At 46.3% G+C, this 20,286-nt stretch overlaps 1 protein-coding gene across 2 annotated transcripts in view; it reads left to right on the forward strand.

Moving 5' to 3' along the window:
- Positions 1–20,286, forward strand: part of REEP1 (receptor accessory protein 1) — a 159,667-nt gene that overhangs the window by 126,367 nt on the left and 13,014 nt on the right. Inside the window, exons 6-7 of one of the 2 annotated variants that reach the window (XM_043983683.1) lie at positions 11,478–11,655; positions 19,525–19,560. In XM_043983683.1, the coding sequence (XP_043839618.1) occupies positions 11,478–11,655; positions 19,525–19,560 (214 nt within the window). The remainder of the gene's footprint in view (positions 1–11,477; positions 11,656–19,524; positions 19,561–20,286) is intronic. The other variant, XM_043983682.1, reaches the window with a different exon arrangement.

Below are 20,286 nucleotides of genomic sequence, written 5' to 3' on the forward strand. Positions count from 1 at the left end.
ATCTCTGACTCAAATCTTTCTTCATTCTAGTCCATCATCAACCATCAAAGAATCTTCCTAAAAGAAAGTTCTGACCATGTCACTGCTCTATTCAGTAACCACCAGTGGCTCCCTATTGCCTCTGGATTAAATATAAAATCCTCTGTTTGACATTCAGAGGACTTCGCCACCAGCCCCCTCCCACCTTACACCTTATTTCCCTCCCCCAGTTCTGTGAATCTAGGGACACCTTACTCTTCCTCAGAGGACGTGCCATCTCCTGTTTCCAGGTGTGTTCCCTGGATGTCCCCCATGCCTGGAATACTCTCCTCCCTCATCGCCCCTCCTGTCTTCCCAGGCTGCCTTCACCTCTCAGTGAAAGCCCCACCTTGTAGCTGAAGCCTTTCCCAGTCCTCCCTAATCTTAGTGCCTCCACTCTCAGATTATCCCCAGCTGACTCTCTCTGCCTTTTATCTGTTGCCCCCCATTAAACTGTAAGATTCCTGAAAGAAGGGACTGCCTTTTGCCTTTCTTTGTATCCCCAGGTCTTAGCATAGGGCTTGGCGAATAGTAGGTACTTAATAAATGCTAATTGACTGACTACTGTTTAAGTGTTGTGAGATAACCGCCTTATCTATCTATAATTGTATAGTTTTAGAGGCTCAGCAAAGTTAATTGACTTAGTATTGACAGAGCTAGTAAGTATCAAAGATGAGATTTGAACCCAGGCTTTCCTAACTCCAAGAAATCCTATGCCAGCTGCCTCTTACAAATTATGTCATGATAAATATGCAAGAGAGATCAAAGAAGGGGGGAGCTAGGTGGCGCAGTGGATAGAGCACCGGCCCTGGATTCAGGAGGACCTGAGTTCAAATTTGACCTCAGACACTTAACAATTACTTGCTGTGTGACCCTGGGCAAGTCACTTAACCCCAATTGCCTCACCAAAAATAATAATAATAATAATTTTTTTAAAAGAGAGAGATCAAAGAGCTCCTCTAGTTGGCTATGGGCTGGAAAGACAGGTAAGCAGGCTTATTAAAAATGTGTGTAAAGCAAAAGTAGATAGGCCTTGGGGCAGCTAGGTGGTGCAGTGGATAAAGCACCATCCCTGGATTCAGGAGGGCTGAGTTCAAATCCAACCTCAAACACTTGATACCTACTAGCTGTGTGACCCGGGGCAAGTCACTTAGCCCTCATTTCTCTACCCCCACCCCCCAAAAAAGTAAATAGGCCTTGAATGAGGGCTGTTGAGAGAACCTTGCTCTTGGAAGCCTTTTTCCTCTTTTCCTACTCTTAGTTGAGGTCTGGATAACTGTGATTGAAGAATGAGTGGCATCCAGCTAAATATGTGCTTACGTATTTAAATGTTAGTGGCAGCTAGGTGGCACCATAGTGCATAGAGTGCCAGACCTGGAGTCAGGGAGAGTCATCTTCACGAGTTCAAATCTGACCCCAGACAATTACTGGGTGTGTGGCCCTGGACAAGTCACTTCACCCTGTCTGCCTCAGTTTCCTCATCTGTCAAATGAGCTGGAGAAGGAAATGGCAACCCCCTGCAGTATGTCTGCCAAAGAAAATCCCAATGGGGAGAGTCAGACAAAACAGAACAACAAAATGTAAATTGCATCTCCCCCATTAGAATGTGAGAGAGAAGGGGGCTTTTCTGCCTTTCTTTGTGTCCCCATTGCTTCACACTGTGCCTGGGACATAGTGAGTACTTAATAAGTAATGGTAATGATAGGTAACATTTACATGGTGTCTACTGAGTCCTAGAGAGCTAAGTGCTTGACAGATATTGTCTCATCTTCCCTCACAACATCCATGAGAGATTTGTGCTTTTTAGATCCCCATTTTACAGATGAGGAAAATGAGGCAGTAGCGGTTAAATGATTTGCCCAAGGGCATATGTGTACTAAGTATCTGAAGTTAGATTCGAACCCAGGTCTTTCTGACTTCTGGCCCAGTAAAATCCATCTAGCTGCTTCAAAGTGGTCTCTTGGGGCAGCTAGGTGGCGCAGTGGATAAAACACTGGCCCTGGAGTCAGGAGGACCTGAATTCAAATCCAGATTCAGACACTTGACACTAGCTGTGTTACTCTGGGCAAGTCACTTAACCCCCATTGCCCCACCAAAAAAAAAAGTATTCTCTCTTTCTGAGTTGTTTTTTGTTTGTTTGTTTATTTATTTTGGTGAGGCGATGGGGGTTAAATGACTTGCCCAGAGTAACACAGCTAGTGTCAAGTGTCTGAATCTGGATTTGAACTCAGGTCCTTCTGACTCCAGAGCCGGTGCTCTATCCACTGTGCCACCTAGCTACCCCCCAATCTCTCTTTTTCTTTTTTTTCTTTTTTTAACGACAAACATTTATTTTATTTTTTCCAGTTACATGTAAGGATAGTTTTCAACATTTATTTTCATAAGATTTAGAGTTCCAAATTTTTCTCCCTCCCTCCACAAGATCGCAACCAGGTTATATATGTACAATCCACAAGTGTTCTTTTTATCAGTTCTTTCTATGGGGGTGCATAGTAAGCTTCCTCATTAGTTCTTTGGGATTGTCTTGGATCATTGCACTGCTGAGAGTAGTTAAGTCATTCATAATTGCTCATTGAACAATACTGTTGTCACTATGCAGCTCTGCTCACTTCACCATACATCAATGTTCATTAGTCTTTCAAGGTTTTTCAGGAATCATCCTGTTTGTCATTTCTGGTAGCACAAGTCCATTCCACTACAATCATATAACACAGCTTTTTCCATCATTCCTCAATTGATGGACATTCCCTTGATTCTCAATTCTTAGCCTCCACCAAGAATTGCTATAAATATTTTTTGTACAATTTTTCCCCCTTTTCTCTTTTTCATGATTACTATTATTAACTGTTTCCCTTCCATCCTATTACCTTGCCCATGATATTGATTCTATTATCCATCTTCTTTCATCCTACCACTCTTCAAAGGGGATTTGCTTCTGTCTGTCCCCTCCCCCACTCTGCCCTTCCTTCTTTTGCCCCTCTCTCTTTATCCCTTTCCCCTCCTATTTTCCTGCAGGGTTAGAGAGATTACTCCACCCAATTGAATGTGTACATTATTCCCTCCTTGAGCCAATTCTAATGAGATTGAGGTCTTTGAGCTAATTCTGATGAGTGTTGGGCTCCTTTGCTGCCCAGCCCAATCTCTCTTAATATTAGTGCCTTTCTTCTGAGTTTATCTCCAGTTTATCCTGTGTTTTTCTTGTATATGGAAAGGTATCAGGAGGAGGAAGGGAATAAACATTTGTGGATCACCGACTATGTGCCAGGCACTAAGTTAAATGTCATTTCATCACAACAACCCTGCAAAGTAGGTGATGTTATTATCCCCATTTGACAGTTAAGGAAACTGAGGAAAACAATGATTATGCTGACCATACAACTAACAAGTATTGAGGTCAGATTTGAACTTGGGTCTGTCTGACTCCAAGCCTGCCTATCTATCCATTAAGGCCACCAGCTGCCTCTAAACTTCATGCATGCAATAAAGCACTCGATTGTGCCGTATGGACAAATGATAAACCTAGTTAATAAAGTGTTAATTGTACCATATAGACAATAGGATTTCAGAGGAGATCAGTGTGTGCTGTAATTGTCTTCTTGGAGAGAGTGAGCCATGATCTGGAGCCCAAGGGGTAGATAGGAACTGAAGAGGAGAGAAAAGAATCTTGGCAAGAAGAAGAAAGCCCAAAGAACAAATGTGAATGAGTGGGATCAAAAAGAGGATGGCCCAAGTGGGGCCTATGCTTCATGTTTGGAAATAATGGATAACAAGACTGATTAGATAGGAAGCAAGTAGAACAATCCAGAATCCATTGAAGAATCGATAGGGAGCCACAATAGACTTTAGAGCAGGAGAGTGATATGCTGAAAGTGGTATTTCAGGAACATCATACTGACAAGTGTGTTTAGGATGGACTTGGGGGTTGGGGGGAAGGCAAGAGGTGACTGCCCAGGGGTTATTGCAGGAACCCAAGTTGGAGATGGTGAGGGTTTCAGTTGGGATGGTAACAGTGGAAATGAAAAGGAAGGGGTAAACACGGGGAACATAACAGCTAATTCAATCTTTAAAAAACCCAAATATTCAAAAAAACCATGGCACCTCAGCAGCTAGCAACTTCAAGATCCAGAGAAGTCCAGGAGGCCCTAGGATGGTGATAGGACTCAAGGATCAGCAAAATTTAGAAAGTCTTTAAAGAAGAAAGCCAAAGACAGGAATCCCTTTGATCACTTCCCAGAAGAATCAGATGCTCCTGGCATCTTGCAGAGGTCAGCAAGGCCCGAAGCCCAGGACAGGATCCCCAGATGATCTCAGGTTGCCCTGCTGTTCAGAGCTGCCAGAGCTTGTGCTAACATCCAGGGAGAGCAGCTGATTCTTAATATCAGGAAGAAGTCTGATGCCACCAGAGCAGAGACAGGAGGATGGCTGTCCCCCAGGTGTCTTTCCTGCCCCCTCAGGAAGGAAATTGGCACCAAAGGCACATTTTCTGAGAAGCTTAACTGCTGCTGCCCATGCAAGGATGGACAAGAGAATTTTAGGGATGGAGGAGACCTCAGGAGCTGTCTGGAAATCCAGAGAACAACCCTGGCTTCTCATCTCTAAAATGAAGAGGGATTGGGTATTACATGCACTGTGCTAAAAACTGAGAATTGGAAAGCCAAGACAGTGCCTGCCGTCAAGGAGCTTGGGTCCCAGTGCGAGAGACCCCCAGCCAAGGCGGGCAGTGAGGAGAGGGGCAGCCACAGGGATGATGAGTTGGCCCACTGGTGAGTAGTGACACATCCTGATAAAGGCATTAGGAGAAGACCGTGTTTTTAAAAAGTTTGGCTAGGAAGTTAAGAAGGAAAATGAACAACCGCTTGGAGAAGCATCAAGGTTGAACGAAAGTTTTGTTTTCAAGTTAAGGAAAACATATGAAAAAGAAAATGATTAAGGAGTAAACTTGTAGGTTTCATTGGTATAGGGATCTCCAGAATAAGAAATTTCCATTCGGGGCAGCTAGGTGGCGCAGTGGATAAAGCACTGGCCCTGGATTCAGGAGGACATGAGTTCAAAGCCAGCCTCAGACACTTGACACTTATTAGCTGTGTGACCCCGAGCAAGTCACTTAACCCCCATTGCCCCACAAAAAAAAAGAAAAGGAAAGGAAAGAAATCTCCATCCACCGACAAAGGCTGGTACCTCATCTGCCAGGGTCTGAGAGGTTAAGTTGCCCAAGGTCATGCTGTTCATGTGTGTCATAGGGAGGATTTGAACCTGGGTCTTCCTGTCTCCAGAACTGGTTCTCCAGGCATTGACAGGTCTCCATAAAGAGGAAAATCTGTATGCAAATGACCCCAAACCCTGCAAGGGATGTACAAGGAAGGAGTGACAAAAAAGGGCTCTGTTTATATGTTAGTGGTTGTTTTTTAAACTTTAAATATTTATAAATGTTAGTTTAATTGATCTTGTTACTGTTTAAAGTTAAGCTTATGATAAATTACTTGTATTTTTTTAAAAAGATGGGGGGAGACACGGGCATGTTTGAAGGCAAAGAGAAGGGAGCCAAGAACAGGAGAGATTGAAGGGGAAAGAAACAGGATGTATGTGTGAGGGGCTGATGGTGATGAGTGGGGGAGCCCAGTTTTTTGGGGGGAGGGCAAGAGGAGATGGAATTGAGGAGTGCTGGATTTCAAGAGATAAAGGATGTATCCTCCTCTGAAATGGCAGTAAGAAAGGGCCAATGCAGAAAATGGAGTATTGAGGTAAAGGTGAGAGGAGAGATCTTAGGGTCATAAACTTAAGGCAAGAAAGGACCCAAGAGGCTACCGAATCCATCTCCTTCAGTTTACAGATAAGGAGACTGAGGATGAGAGAAATTACATGACTTGTTCAGGGTCATGCAGCTAGTAACTGTCTGAGGTGGGATTTGAACTCTGGTTTTCCTGAGCTAGGTGGCACAGTGGATAGAGCACTGAGCCTGGGGTCAGTGACACCTCACCCTGTTTGCCTCAGTTTTCTCATCTGTAAAATGATCTGGAGAAGGAAATGGCAAGCCATTCCACTACCTTTGCCAAATGGGATCACAAAGAGTCAGACACGACTGAAACAAACAACATCTTCCTGACTCTAAGCCCAAGGAGCTGTCTACTGTGCCACCTAGCTGCAGTCTCAAATTATAAATAAAATAGTCAGCGTCAAACATTAATAAAGCAATAATAGCTGTCTTTTATATACTGCTTCAAGGTTTGCAAAGCATGTTGCATGTATCACCTTATTTAATTCTCATCCCATTTAATACATAAGGCAATTGAGGCTAAGAGAGCCTAAGCAACTTGTCCAGGCTTAGGCAGCTATGAAGGGAGGCAGGATTCCCACTCAGGTCTTCTTGACTCCAAGTCCAGCACTGACTTAGTGGGATAGTATTTGTGGAGCACTTAGCACCATGCTTGACGCATGGTAGGAGCTTGATTAATGCTCGTTTCCTTCCCCTTTCCTATCCATTATCCCTCGATGTAAAGGATGAAGTCCTCCACCGAGTGAGAAGTGATAAGGGGAGACCTAGACCAGCCACTGGGGCCATGGAATGCAAAGAAGAGGAGGCTTGGTTAGCCAAGCTGGAGTTAGCCCAAATGAGTTGGGTCCAAACGTTTTCCTCTAGCGCCACCCAGTGGGATCTTCTGTTAGAAGCAGAGGCTATTGACTCTTGGAGCTCAGCCAGGGTTGGGGACCCACACAGTGGAACCAAAGAAGGTCTGGGGTCCAAAGGTTTCGGTGGTGGAAAGGATATCACTGAAGTAGACATACCGAGATTTAGAACAGGGAGGGAACCCTTGGGGAACAGACCATGTGGGGAATGTGGGATGGGTTAAGTGAGAAGAGGGCTTAGTGAGGGCAAAGAGTGGGTTCAGTGGATATAGTTTAGGAAATAAGAGAGATGACTGTTAAAGAGTATTAGCTGGGGGCAGCTAGGTGGCGCAGTGGATAGAGCACCGGCCCTGGAGTCTGGAGTACCTGAGTTCAAATCCAGCCTCAGACACTTAACACTTACTAGCTGTGTGACCCTGGGCAAGTCACTTAACCCCAATTGCCTCATTAAAAAAAAAAAGAGTATTAGCTGAAGAAGAGAGCAAAAAAATGGAGACCCCAGAAATAGATCATCTGATCCTCAATTTAGAGCTGGAAGAGACCTTAAAACCCCTTTATTTTACAGATGAGGAAACTGAGGCACAAAGAAGACACAGCTCATGGGGTGGAATTTGAACCCATCTCTTCAGTGTCCCATCCATTATACCCATGTAGATGATGTGGGAGTAGATATCAGTGAAGTCAAGGAAAACCAAAAATATATTGAATGATCTTTAATATGTTGTTAAAGTGACCAAGGATTATGTCAGGGAATGAGGTATGGTGGAAGTCCAGTGCTGAAGTCACCTAAGGAAATGGAAATAGGTCTGGGGCATGGGGGATGCTGTAGTTGGGGAAGGGTGATCGGAGATAATGGCAGCTAAAATGTGATAATGGCTCTCCCATGATGAGGAGCAGTCTGGTATAGGGGATAGCCTATTGAACTTGGAGTCAGGAAGACCTGAGTCCAAATGCCACCCCAGCTACTTACCAGCTAAATGGCACACAAGAATCAATCTTATGACATGCCTCCCTTCCTCAAACCCATGGCTTATGGGGGAGGCGAAGGCCAAGCTGCAAGGTTTAATCAGGTGGTTTTTTATCCTGATCACTTGCCAGGGTGGGGGTGGGGGGCAGAATCCTGAGGGGGATAAATGAACATATAGTGGGGCATAGAGGACTGGTGGTCCTAATCCCCATCCCCTGCCTTATTTCAGCTGGGTGAGACTGGGATCCATTTTTCTAAGCATGCTCTCTTAAAATAGTGCCCAATGGATCTAATCTTCTTTCTCATAAACACTTGTGGCTGACCCCCACTCCCACCCAATCTATTTTCTGTGTCCCAGCATCACCTGGTCTGCAGCTTGATCCTGGGAGTAACCCAGGAGATGGAGACAAAAGCAATCTGGGAAGCCCAAAGAGATTATTAGTCCATTCTAGCCAGAGCCATCCCTGCCCCTTCTCAAGGAGGTGTGTCGCATGTCCTAAAATTGACTCATATGTGTCATTTATTTTACACTTCGTACTTCTCTCTTTGTGGGTATTTTTTTTAAGTGAGGCAATTGGGGTTAAGTGACTTGCCCAGGGTCACACAGCTAGTAAGTGTTAAGTGTCTGAGACCGGATTTGAACTCAGGTCCTCCTGACTCCAGGGCCCGTGCTCTATCCACTGCACCACCTAGCTGCCCCATGGGTGTTTTTTAAAAGGGGAGAAAGGATCAATTCCAGAAACTGTGGACTGACTTGAGAGTGACACCCAGGAAAATTCCAGAACAGAGTTTTAAAGATGGTTTGGGAACATTTAGACAAGAAAACAAGTAAGATCAGTATGAGTCTATAAGCCATCCCAAGCTATGCTGATGTCCTTTCCTGGAAGGGTTGCTAGACTGATAAATCAGGGAAATTCATTGGGCAGTATATTTCAGCAGAGTATTCAATCAAGTGTCTTATGGTGTCCTTTGGATGAGTAGGAAAAATACAGTTGAGGGTATTTGTAACTGATTGTTCCCAAGCACCCAAGGAATATGGATTAATGAATCAATATCAGACTAGAGGGAGGTCTCGATGCTCCTGTCCCTAGACTGTATTCTGTTAAACATTTAAAATAACTGGAAAGCATTAGGTGGCATGCAAATTTGAGAGAGTGAGTGAATATAAGACAGCAAAATTGAGAGTGAGGAAGAAGAAAGAGGGCATGTGCTAGTCAAATCCAACCATCACCCTCACCTTGACCACCACCTGTCGGGACTTGAAGGATACAGTCCAGGATCCTAAGGTTCTTACCTGGGAGTGAGGAGCAGGAGGTGAGGGGGCTCTCTATCCTACCTCCCCTCCCCAGACCACTGACCTTAATTCCAGTCCAGCCCCTGCAGAGGGAATCAACTTGTGTGCAGAAGGAGCCATCCATCTCTACCAACAGCCACTGATGGGGCAGGCAAGCCAGCCTGGTAGAAGTGGCAAAGCACCCTGAGAGAGAGATAGGAGATCCTGAGCCCAAGAGCCCCAGGAAGAGCAGTGCCCGCTCCCCTGACACTCCAGCAGCTCTCACATCCATGACCTCTTCCCAAATGGCTTGGCCAATTTATAGACTTACACCTGGGTTGAGGAGACATAGAATAAATGAGGGGAGGTACAGAATTGAAGGATGAATGGATGGGGAGCAAGTCCAATGTTGGGAGAGAGGAGTACAAAGTTAGGAGATGGATGAAGGTGTCCATAGGGGAGCACAATCACTAAGTTGTGATTAGAACATTCTAGAAACAAGTGAACTGCTTGTTCCTGATAATTCATGATGCCTTCTCTGAGCCTTCTCTGCCATTCCCTGGCAGATGGCATCTTTTCCCTCTCTTGGAATCCTATTGTACCTGGGGTCTTCTGCCTCCCGCCATATTGGACTCTCCCTTCTCCCATTGGTGAGTTCCTTCCTGTGACCTCCATCTCAGAGATGGGCTAGGCGGGCCAAACCTCATTCCCTTCAGGGCTGTGCTTCTGACTCTGTCCCCTCTGAGGTCCTTCTGCCCCACCACTTCTCATTTTCCAGCTCTCTTCATGTGTTGTCTTCCCTCATTAGAGTGTAAGCTCCGTGAGGACAGGTGCTATCTTTCTTTTTTGCTTGTATTCGAATCCCCGGGGCTCAGCACGGTGTCTGGCACATGGCAAGGGCAATAAATGTGTGTTGCCTATATGCTCTTTAGAATATGCACACGGCCTTATAGAATAATCTACAGATTATTTGTGTGTTTTTCTGTGAGAGGCAGCATGGTACAGGGGATAGTGAGCTGACCCTGAAGTTGGGGAGATATGGGTTAAAGTCCCATCTCTGACACATACTGGCTGTGTGACCTTGGGCAAACATCTTCACTCCTCGGTGCCCAAGGCAAATTCTCCCAGACCCTAAATTGTGGCTCTGCATGAGTAGGAGAGCCTTCATGAGGAATTCTCTATTCCACTGAAGCCACTAGTCTGATTCAAAAGAAGACTCTCACCCACTAGAGTGTGAGCTCTTTGAAGGCAGGGCAGATGTTGTGTTAGATGCTTCTTCTCTCCCCTCCTCTTAGCACAGTGAAGAAGGAGGTGGATAACTTCTGGACTAACATATAGAGCCCTGGACTTGGAATCAAGAAGTCCTGGGTTCAGATCCTGCCTTGGTCATTTACTGTGTGAACCTGAGCAAGTCACTGAAGCACTCTCAGCCTCAAGTTTCCTTATCTATAAAATGGGGATGATAATAGCACTTACTTCACAGGGTTGTTGTGAGGATCAAACTGACATCTGTAAATTGCTTTGCAAACCTTAAAGTGCTATGTAAATGCTAGCTTTTATTATTGTTACTATCGTCCTTTTTTTTTTTTTTTGCAGGGCAATGGGGGCTAAGTGACTCGCCCAGGGTCACACAGCTAGTAAGTGTCATGTGTCTGAGGCCAGATTTGAACCCAGGTACTCCTGAGTCCAGGGCCGGTGCTTTACCACTGCGCCACCTAGCTGCTCCCACTATCGTCCTTTTAAAATATATTCAATCACTCATGGACTGTTGGGAAAGGATTTTTTTTTTAATCATCTGGTTCCTACCAGGTTATTTTCTAAAATCACTACAACTTTTTGATGTATCTGTGGCCTCACTGATGTGAAGCCTCCCTGCAGTGATAAAAATACAACAGCTCCTCCTTTGGGACCCTGGTTTAGGTCTTGCAATTAATCTACCTTTGGGGTGTGTGTGTGTGTGTGTGTGTGTGTGTGTGTGTGTGTAGGGGGGATTAGGGTTTTGTTCCCTTGATAGTGGGAGGATAACAATAGGGCAGCTAGTTGTCACAGTGGATAAAGTGCTGGGCTTGAAGTCAGGAAGACTTGAGTTCAAATTCAATCTCAGACACTTACTAGCAGTGTGACCCTGGCCAAGTCACTTAACCCTGATTTGCCTCTGTTTTCTCATCTGTAAAAAGAGCTGGAGAAGGAAATAACAAACCGCTGTCTTCGACAAGAAAACCCCAAATCAGGTCACGAAGAGTCAGGCATGATTGAACAACCATGCAGTGCCAGGAGTCTGTGATTTTACAACTCCCCTCCCCCTCTAAAATCCTTCCATCCTTGGTAGCCTCTTCTTTTTATTTTAATTTTTTTAATTTGATTTCTTTTTTGGTTGCATTTTGAGTTCCGAGCTACCTCTCGGTAAGATATTTTCCCTTTCCATGGGGAGGTCTCTGCCTTCACCCATCACAGAAAGAACCCAGATCTCATCACCACTTAGCTCTTCCAAGGTCCTCCCGTGGTGGTCCTCTGGCCAGGACCTCTGACCCTGGGTATATTGCTTGACTCAGGGACCTGACTGCTCCTTCCTTCTTGCTTCTGTGTTGAACCCAGGGACAAGGTGCCTTATCTGAAAGGCTCAGAAGCTTCAGCATGCAAGACCTCAGTACCATCCGCGGCGATGGGGCCCCTGTCCCCTCTGGATCACCTCCCTCAGCAACTGTGCGGACCAGCAGCAAACACAGCCAGCCCAAGATGTCCAGAAGTGCATCAGAAAGTGCTGGAAGTTCAGGTAGGTGAAACTCTTCCTCTTTTCTCCTAAAACGTGTTCCTTCATCTCGTTGGACGGAGGCTAAAATGGTAGGTGGAGGAAAGGAGCTGTCCAAAGCTCAGAGTCAGCCTTGGCTCCAGCCCAGCGGGCTTGCTCTCCAAATAAGCCACCTTAGTGGACACCAGATGAGGCATCCACTCAGAAGGCGAGGAGGCAGGGGCCGTCATTAGAAGGGAAATCACATCCAGAAGTCCTCTGGAAATGCTGCGGGCTAGAAAGGACTAAGTCTTGGCCTGGGGCTGTCTTCTTGATGGACAGAGGGGAAGTAGAAGCAGCTTGGATGAAACTGAGAGGTCAGGAGAGGAGAGACTGGGAAGTAAGGCCGGCCTCTAGCCAAAATGGGGCTTAGCTGGCCATGAGTGGCTCCAGTGTTCCCCTCTCACTTTGGTAATCTTAGCTCTGTCCCCTAGGACCCCACTCCAAGGACTGTCTACCCTTGGACCGGACACCCAGGGACTCAGTACCCTTATTCACTGCCCACTGAGAGAGTGTTCTTACCATTTCCCTGCATCCCAGCTGAAATTCACCTTCCCTTATCACATCCTCTCTGTACTAGAAATGTCAGCTCAACTGATAAACTGATTCCAGCTGTTGGGAGACAACCCATTCCCCGCTGATTAACCAGGACCTCCTGGGAGCAATGTGCCCACCCTAGTCTAAGTCATCAGTGACGCTCATGGTGGGGATTTTAGGCAGTGTTTTCTACTCCAATGAGGAAGAATATGCTGGGGGGAGGGGTCCTAGTGTGTCCTCTCTCCAACCCCGTCCCACCACCACCACCACCACCACCAAGGATCAGATCAGGCTCTGTGAGTATGAGTGAGGTGGGGATTTCACTTGTGGGAGTCTCTTTTTCTTAGAAACACAACCCTAATGCCTTTGGAATCTTCTCTGACCCTGCCTTCTATTGTGGCAAAATCCTCGGTAACTTATCTCTGTCTCAGAGTCTTTGTCTCTTTCTCCTTCTCTCCCTCTGTGCAAACACACACACACACACACACACACACACACACACATATACACACAGAGCCAGATACACATCCTTCTCTCTCTCTCTCTCTCTTTCATATATATGTATGTATGTATATATATATATATATATATATAATGTATATACAATCCTCACACTTAGCTATATTATATGCTAATATTTACACCTAAGGAAACTGAGGCACACACATATCTACTTATATATTTCTTATTTTGGTTTGATTTTTGGTCTAAAAATGTGATTTCATCTATGAGGGGACCTCCTAGTGTATAAATTCCCTCCGCCATTGCAGATGGGCAATTTGCCAGCAAATGATGATTGTAGAGAGTTGCCAGGGCAATGAAGAGGTACAGTGACTTGGCCACAGTCATATGTCATCATCAGGACTTGAACTCAGATCTTTTAGACCCCAAGGCCATCCCTCTATCTGCTGTACAGCCTCTCAGTTCCTTATTTACTACTCTCCTTGAGGGCAGAGGAAGGGGATAAACATTTCTATAGTACCGCTTATGTGCCAGACACTTCACAAAGATTTCCTCATTTGATCCTCACAACAACCTCGGGAAGTAGGCCCCATTATTATCCCTATTTTATAGATGATGAAGCTGAATCAGACAGAGGTCAAGTGACATAGCCAGAGTCACAGAGCTAGTAAGTGTCTGATGCTGGATTTGAACTCGGGTCTTCCCACCTCCAGCCTCAGTACTCTATCCACTGAACCACCAGCTGTCTAGAGACTGGGACATATTTTATCTTTGTGTATCCAAACATACCACTCCATCAGTACCTTTCACACAGATACTTAATAAATGTTTCTCTTTGTTGATGTTGGCAGATTACTGGAGCACACCCAGTAATAATAATAACAGAAACAGCATTTATATTGCACTTTAAGGACGTAAAGAGCTTTCCACGTGTCTCTTGTGATCTTCCCAGTGTGAAAGAAGTACAATTACAAGTAGCTAGCTGGCACAGTGAATGGAGTGTTAGACCAAGAGTCTGGAAGCTCTAAGTTCAAATCCAGCCACAGAAACCTACAAGCTATGTGACTCTGGGCAAATTACAGAATCTCTTTGTGCCTCAGTTTCTTTAGGTGTAAAATTGGGGATAATAATAACATGTCCTCTCTAGTTTTGTTGTGATGATTAAATGAGATAATATTTATAAAGCACTTGGTCACCCTTAGAGCATTATATAAATTATTGTTATTACTACCACTACTACTACTACTACTACTACTGCTGCTGCTGCTTACTATTATCCCATTTACAGATGGGAAAACTAAGGCAAAGAGAGGTTAAGTGACTTGCCCAGGGTCACACAGCTAGGAAGTATCTGATTTAGCTGGATTTTAACTCGGACCTTTCTGACCCTAGGCCTAACCAGCTACAGATTATCCTAATGATTACCCTCTTCCAGGCAAACAGAGATCCTCTCAACTCTCCACTAATGCTTACAAAATCATAAATAGTGGTTAACATTTCTAGAACACTTTAAAGTATCCAAAGCTCTTTCCAAATATTCTCTCATTTAGTCCTCACAACAATCCTGTGAGGAAGGTGCTAATATTAGTCCCATTGTATAGATGAGTAAACTGAGGTACTTAGCACTCGGATGAGTTACCCTGGGGGTCACACTGATAATAAATGTCTGATGTAGGATTCGAACCCAGGTCTTTAAGTCCAGTCTCCGATGTATACTAAGTATGCTCTGTCACTTGTGGCTTCCCTATGTCAAGATACTTCCCAGAGGCCTAGAGAAAGCCACTTTTGGCAACTCTGAGTAGCAGTCTGGCATCCTGGGAATTTTCTCAGCCGGGGCTGGTGGCAACTGTCCCACCTTGCCCAGGAAGGGGGACCATACAAGGACAGAATTGCTTGTAGTGGCAGCCGCCCAAAATAAACAGTCTCTGGACTGTCAGGCCCTCTCCACAGGCCTGGGCTGGGAACAGACAATGAGGCCTCACCCGGGTGGAAGGGCTCCCAGAGGTAATCAGAGGTGTTGGGATCTGAGCTGAACGGCTCTTGCACTGGCTGCATCCTGAGCTGGGGCGACAAAGAGGGCTGTAGAGCTAGAGTCCTGAGGGGTCTTGGGCCACAGACTCCCTGACCCGAGCTTCCAAAAAGTAGCCCAGTAAGAGGAACCTGGTTTTTCATCATGACATCAAATGTCAAGCCTGGTTTCTTCCTCCAATATTCTTTATGCATACCAAACAGGCAGCAACACTATTTGACAGGAAAGCTAGGGAAGGCTGGGTTAGCCCTTTTTAAAATCACTTTTTTAAAAATATCTATTTTTAATTTTAAAAGTATGTATTACTGGGGCAGCTACTCGGCACAGTGGATAAAGCACTGGCCCTGGATTCAGAAGTACCTGATTTCAAATCCAGCCTCAGACACTTGACACTTACTAGCTGTGTGACCCTGGGCAAGTCACTTAACCCTGATTGCCTCAGTTTTCTCATCTGTAAAATGAGCCAGGGAAGGAAATGGCAAACCACTCCAGTATCTTTGGCAAGAAAATCCCAAATGATAAAGAACCAGACATGACTGAAATGACTGAACAACAAATTGTCTCTCCTTCCTCCCTCCCCCAGGCCCAATTTAAAAGAAATAAAAAACAAAACCCTTGTAGCAGATATGCATGGTCAAGCAAACCAGTTTTCCACATTAGCCATGTCCAAAAATGTATATCACACCCTCCACCCTGAGTCCACCACCTCTCTGGAAGCATGATAATCATTGCACTGATCAGAATTCTTAAGACTCTCAAAGTTGTTTGTCCTCACAATGTTGCTGTGATATAGTCTCCTGGTTCTGCTTACTTCACTCTGCATTGGTTCATACAAGTCTTTCCCAGGTTTCTCTGAATCCATCCCCTTCATCATTTCTTATAGCACAATGATATTCTATCACATTCATATTCCATAATTTGTTCAACCATTCGCCAATGGATGGGGACCACCTGAGTGACCAGTTCTTTGCCACTACAAAAAGAGCTGCTATAAATATCTCTGTACACCTGGCTTCTCTTCCTCTTTGATTTCTTGCGGGTATAGTCTATTAGTGGCAAGGAGGATGAAGACTGGGGAGAGTTTTTTTTTAGCTGGTGGATTGGGGAGACCAGGGCTCTTGAGTGACTTCTCCCCAGTCCTTCCCCCTTTTTCCACCTGCGAATGAAGTCCAAGGTCAGCCTGGGGGAAAGGAGCAGGTTGGCAAGCAGAGGAGGGGCTCCGCTTTAGGAAGAGGCAGGCTAGGGTTCTTCTCCTGGAAGAAGAGCTGTTAAAGAGCTAAAAAAAAAATCCTAGAGCAGGGTAAAAAGCCTGGGAGAGGCTTTCCTGTCCTTTAAGGCCCAACTCCAGTCCTACCTTTTCCATAAAACTAGAACTGATTTTGGGCTCCTCTGAGCTCCCCAAACATAGGATCACAGATTTAAAGCTGAAAGGGGCCTCAAAGGCCATCAAGTTTACAGAAGAAGAAACTGAGGCCCAAAGAGATGGACCAACTTGTCCAAGGTCAAAAGATCATGGATCGGGGGCAGCTGGGTGGCGCAGTGGATAAAGCATCAGCCCTGGATTCAGAAGGACCTGAGTTCAAATCCGGCCTCAGACACTTGACACTTACTAGCTGTGTGACCCTGGGCAAGTCACTTAACCCTCATTGCCCCAAAAGAAAAAGAAAAAAAGATCATAGATCTTGATGCAGGAAGGACGATAGGGGGTCATCTAGTCCAATCCCCTCGTTTTACAGAGAAGGAAACTGAGACGCAAGGACTGGACCACACACAGTGAATTCTAACACTGGAATCCAAACCAGGTCTTTGGATTTGCAGTTCAGCTCTCTTTCCATGGCCCAGGGCTTCCTCTTTATTCTGAGGGTGGAGTGCCTGAGAAAGAAGGGCCTCATCCTCATTGGGGCCGGGCAGGGGATGCCGGGAGGTGGGGCAAGGGGACTAGGTGGGCAGAGGAAGGCTAAGTGAGCACCAGGACCCTGGCTTTATCAAGCAGTGTCTTGGAGAGGGAGGGAGAGGGGAGGCGGGCCCACCCCCAGCAATGAGTGCCTGCCAGAGCTGGCTAGGGCTCCGGGTGATTTTTAGACATACATGGTACTGAGCGACCCAACAGCCTTGCTCCTTCCTGACTCATCCTTCCAGCTGAGAGAGCCGAAAGAGCGAGTCAGAGACAAACGAATGCCCTCACCACCCCCCTTAGGATTTGAGTTTTCAGTGTTTCTCTCTGGTGTCCTCCTGCTTCGGCTGGGTGCATTCAGGGAGGAACTCTAGGGCTGTTGTTGCCAAGTTTTGCTGATGGGGGCAGTTAGGTGGCCAAAGGATAGAGCAGCGGCCCTGGAGTCAGGAGAACCTGAGTTCAAATCCAGCCTCAGACACTTACTAGCTGTATGACCTTGGTCAAGTCACTTAACCCTGATTACCTAAAAAACAAAACAAGACCCCAAGTGATTCACTGTGGCCTCCATGGGGCTGATGACCCCTGGAAAAGCATCTCTTACAGTAGAATTTGGGCAGATTCAGAGACTTTAGTGACTCTTGGGCTGCTGGGGCCAAGGCCATCCTTGTAAAATCCCTTTGGTTCTCCAAAGGATCCTCATGGAGTCACCTCTCAATTACCCATGAATAGGATAGGGATGGGGATGCAAACTGGATTTCAGTGATCTAGGGAACTCCCAGATAAAGAAACTCCCTCCACCAAGGCCAACTGGCACCCTCTCTGCAGCTCACAGTCTTAGCAACGCTTCCAGTACTGAGAGTCTCTGGTCACAGAGCCAGAATGGGTAAGGGGTGAAACTTGAACCCAGGTAATGTATAAATGTTATCTGCAGTTATTACTGTCATTTAGTATCACGAGCACTGGTGGCAGGCTCCTCTAGGACACCCCCATTTTTCCAGGGGCTTCTCCAGGCTGCAGAGCTGAGTTTTCCACCCTGGGATGACCCCAGATGAATCCCAGCTCAGCAGGTAGATTGCACAGAGGGTAGGCTCTACTGTGACAGTTCCCCTTCATTGCTTTCTCCCTTTGACGTGTGGCTTAGGGGGCCTCGAAGGAGTGGTAAGATAAGGAAGGACTCTGCCAGTTGTCCTGCACCCTTGAAATAGAAGCCACCGGGGGCGGCTAGGTGGCGCAGTGGATAGAGCACCGGCCCTGGATTCAGGAGTACCTGAGTTCAGATCCGGCCTCAGACACTTGACTTACTAGCTGTGTGACCCTGGGCAAGTCACTTAACTCCCATTGTCCAGCAAAAAAAAAAAAAAAAAAAAGAAAAGAAAAAGAAATAGAAGCCACCTCCCAGAAAGTGGCAGCTATGGTAAAGCTGACCCAGGGCGTTGTCACAGAAATGACCTCCGAACAAGCCGAGTATAATCCAAAACTTGTTTTTACCTGGCCCTGGAATGCGTATTAGCAAGCTTTTCCTTCCACTGAATCTAAATCTGATTCTCTGCTGCTTACACCCGTTCTGCCCCCTGGGGCCAAGCAACACAAACTTACTTCCCCTTACATTTGATAGTTCTGGGGCAGGGGATGAAGGGCTGTCCTGAGACTGGAGATCAGAGATTTGGAGCTGGGTGATACCTTAGAGGATAACTAGTAAAACCTACCCATTTTATGGATGAGCAGACTGAGCCCTCAAATCCTACAGCTAGTAATAGGGGTGGGATTTGAGGCCAGGTCCTCTGCCTCAGAATCTACTGTACCTTGCTGCCTCTGTGTCTTCTCGTAGTTAAAGGTTCTAGGGCTTAGGCCATCCCCCAACTGGCCCAGGATGGGGACTCCGTAGGTAAAAGTTTGGCAAGAACCACATAGGGGAACATGGGGTTCAAGCTTGGGGGTGCAGTTGGCTTGAAAGTGAGATCATCTTCTGGGGCAGCCCTAATGTATTCCTGACTCCATTCCCTGTGTGACCTAGCTGCTGCAAAGAAATATGTGTGCATGTGGGACACTGGAGGACCTGGGGTCCCAAAGGGTTTAAGATTTTTTTGTTTGTTTTGATTTGGTTTTTTTTTGGGGGGGGGGCAATAAGGGTTAAGTGACTTGCCCAAGGTCACACAGTTAGTACGTGTCAAGTGTCTGAGGCCAGATTTGAACTCAGGTCCTCCTGACTCCAGGAACGGTGCTCTATCCACTGCACCACCTAGCTGCCCCCAGGGTTTTGGGTTTTTAACCTCAGCCATTTCCACCCTCACTTGCAGAATCTCTTTCATGTGAAGCCTTTCAAATATTTGAAGACAAAAATCATGACTGATCCCACTCTCAGTCTTCTTTCCTCCGAGGTAAACACCAGGCATTCTTTCATCTATTGCTCCTATGGTATAAAGTCAAGGGCCCTCCCCATCCTGGCTGCCCCCACCCCAGACTTTCTGGGACTCTCTCTCCCAGTGCTTTCTAGATTCCTTTGGGCAGTGTGACTTCAACGATTTATAGGCTCATTGATTTAGAGCCCCAAGGGACCATCAAGGCCAGTGAGTCCAACCCTCTGACTTCCTAAGAAAGAAGACAGGATTCCCAGAGCCTACTTTGGGTGGTACTGGATGATTGGGTTTATATAGCTCTCATTTCTGGCAAAAGATTTTACAGGAATTTCAAGGAGGACAGGACCTATAGCCACCGTGTCTGTGTGTCTCTCTCATGCCCCTATTCTTCTGAGGAAACTGAACCCCCTTCCAACAAAAGATTGAATGACTTGTCCAATTATTCATGAGAAGCAGAAGTAGGATTTGAACCCAGGTCTTTTGGTTCCCAATCGATCCCTCTTGCCATTCTGTGCCCTCATCTGTCCCCCCCCCCCAGCATCACTGATGGCCACCTTGTTCTGTCTCCTTGGCAGTGTGTACCTGCTGCTCCTCATGCAGGACTCGGAAAGGTGAGTGGGAGGGACCTGGGGTCCCATCCTCTCTGCTGTGTGGTGACCTGATGGATGTGACATTCTAACCCTGAACTTTGGACCCCAATAACGGGGCCCTTTCAGCTTTGTGGTTCTTGTGTTGTGCTTTGTGGGGGGAAGAGGAATCTGGTTCTTCCATAGTTCCCATTCTATCCCTTTGGGTCTTGGTGGAGGTAGTCTTACAGGGAGGGAACTCCCTGGCGTGTCTAAAATGTCCAGAGGTGGGCATGGAGACTCTGGTAAGTCATGGGGGGTTGAGACTAGAGGAACAAGGGGGCTTACAGCTCTCCAAGCCTCACTGATGCCATAGAGAATGTCCGCTAGAGCCCCAAGGGCATTGGGAGTCTGTGGGCTAGAGCTCCAATTTCTCTTTAGAGGGAGCAAACCCCAAATTTTTCAAAGCCTCCATTCTGAATGGGATTGGAAAACCCCAAGTCCAAGCCTCCTCCTGCTTCTGGGCAGCCCAGTGTAAGTAGTGACCTCCTATCAGCACAACATCCCAACAGATGCATCCCAGAACCTAGGGTCCTCCTCTCCATCCCCTCTGCCATGCTCCGATGCTCACCATGTGACCCTAACAGTATGGAGCAGTGAGGTGGCCGAGCTAATGAACAACTTGGCTCCCTGCCTCTCCCCTCCCCTTTAATCTCCTCCCTGCACCAGCCCTGCACCACAGCTGGACTAATTGGCACCTTCTAGATGCTT

Source organism: Dromiciops gliroides, chromosome 2 (genome assembly GCF_019393635.1).
Source record: "Dromiciops gliroides isolate mDroGli1 chromosome 2, mDroGli1.pri, whole genome shotgun sequence".
NCBI lineage: Eukaryota > Metazoa > Chordata > Mammalia > Microbiotheria > Microbiotheriidae > Dromiciops > Dromiciops gliroides.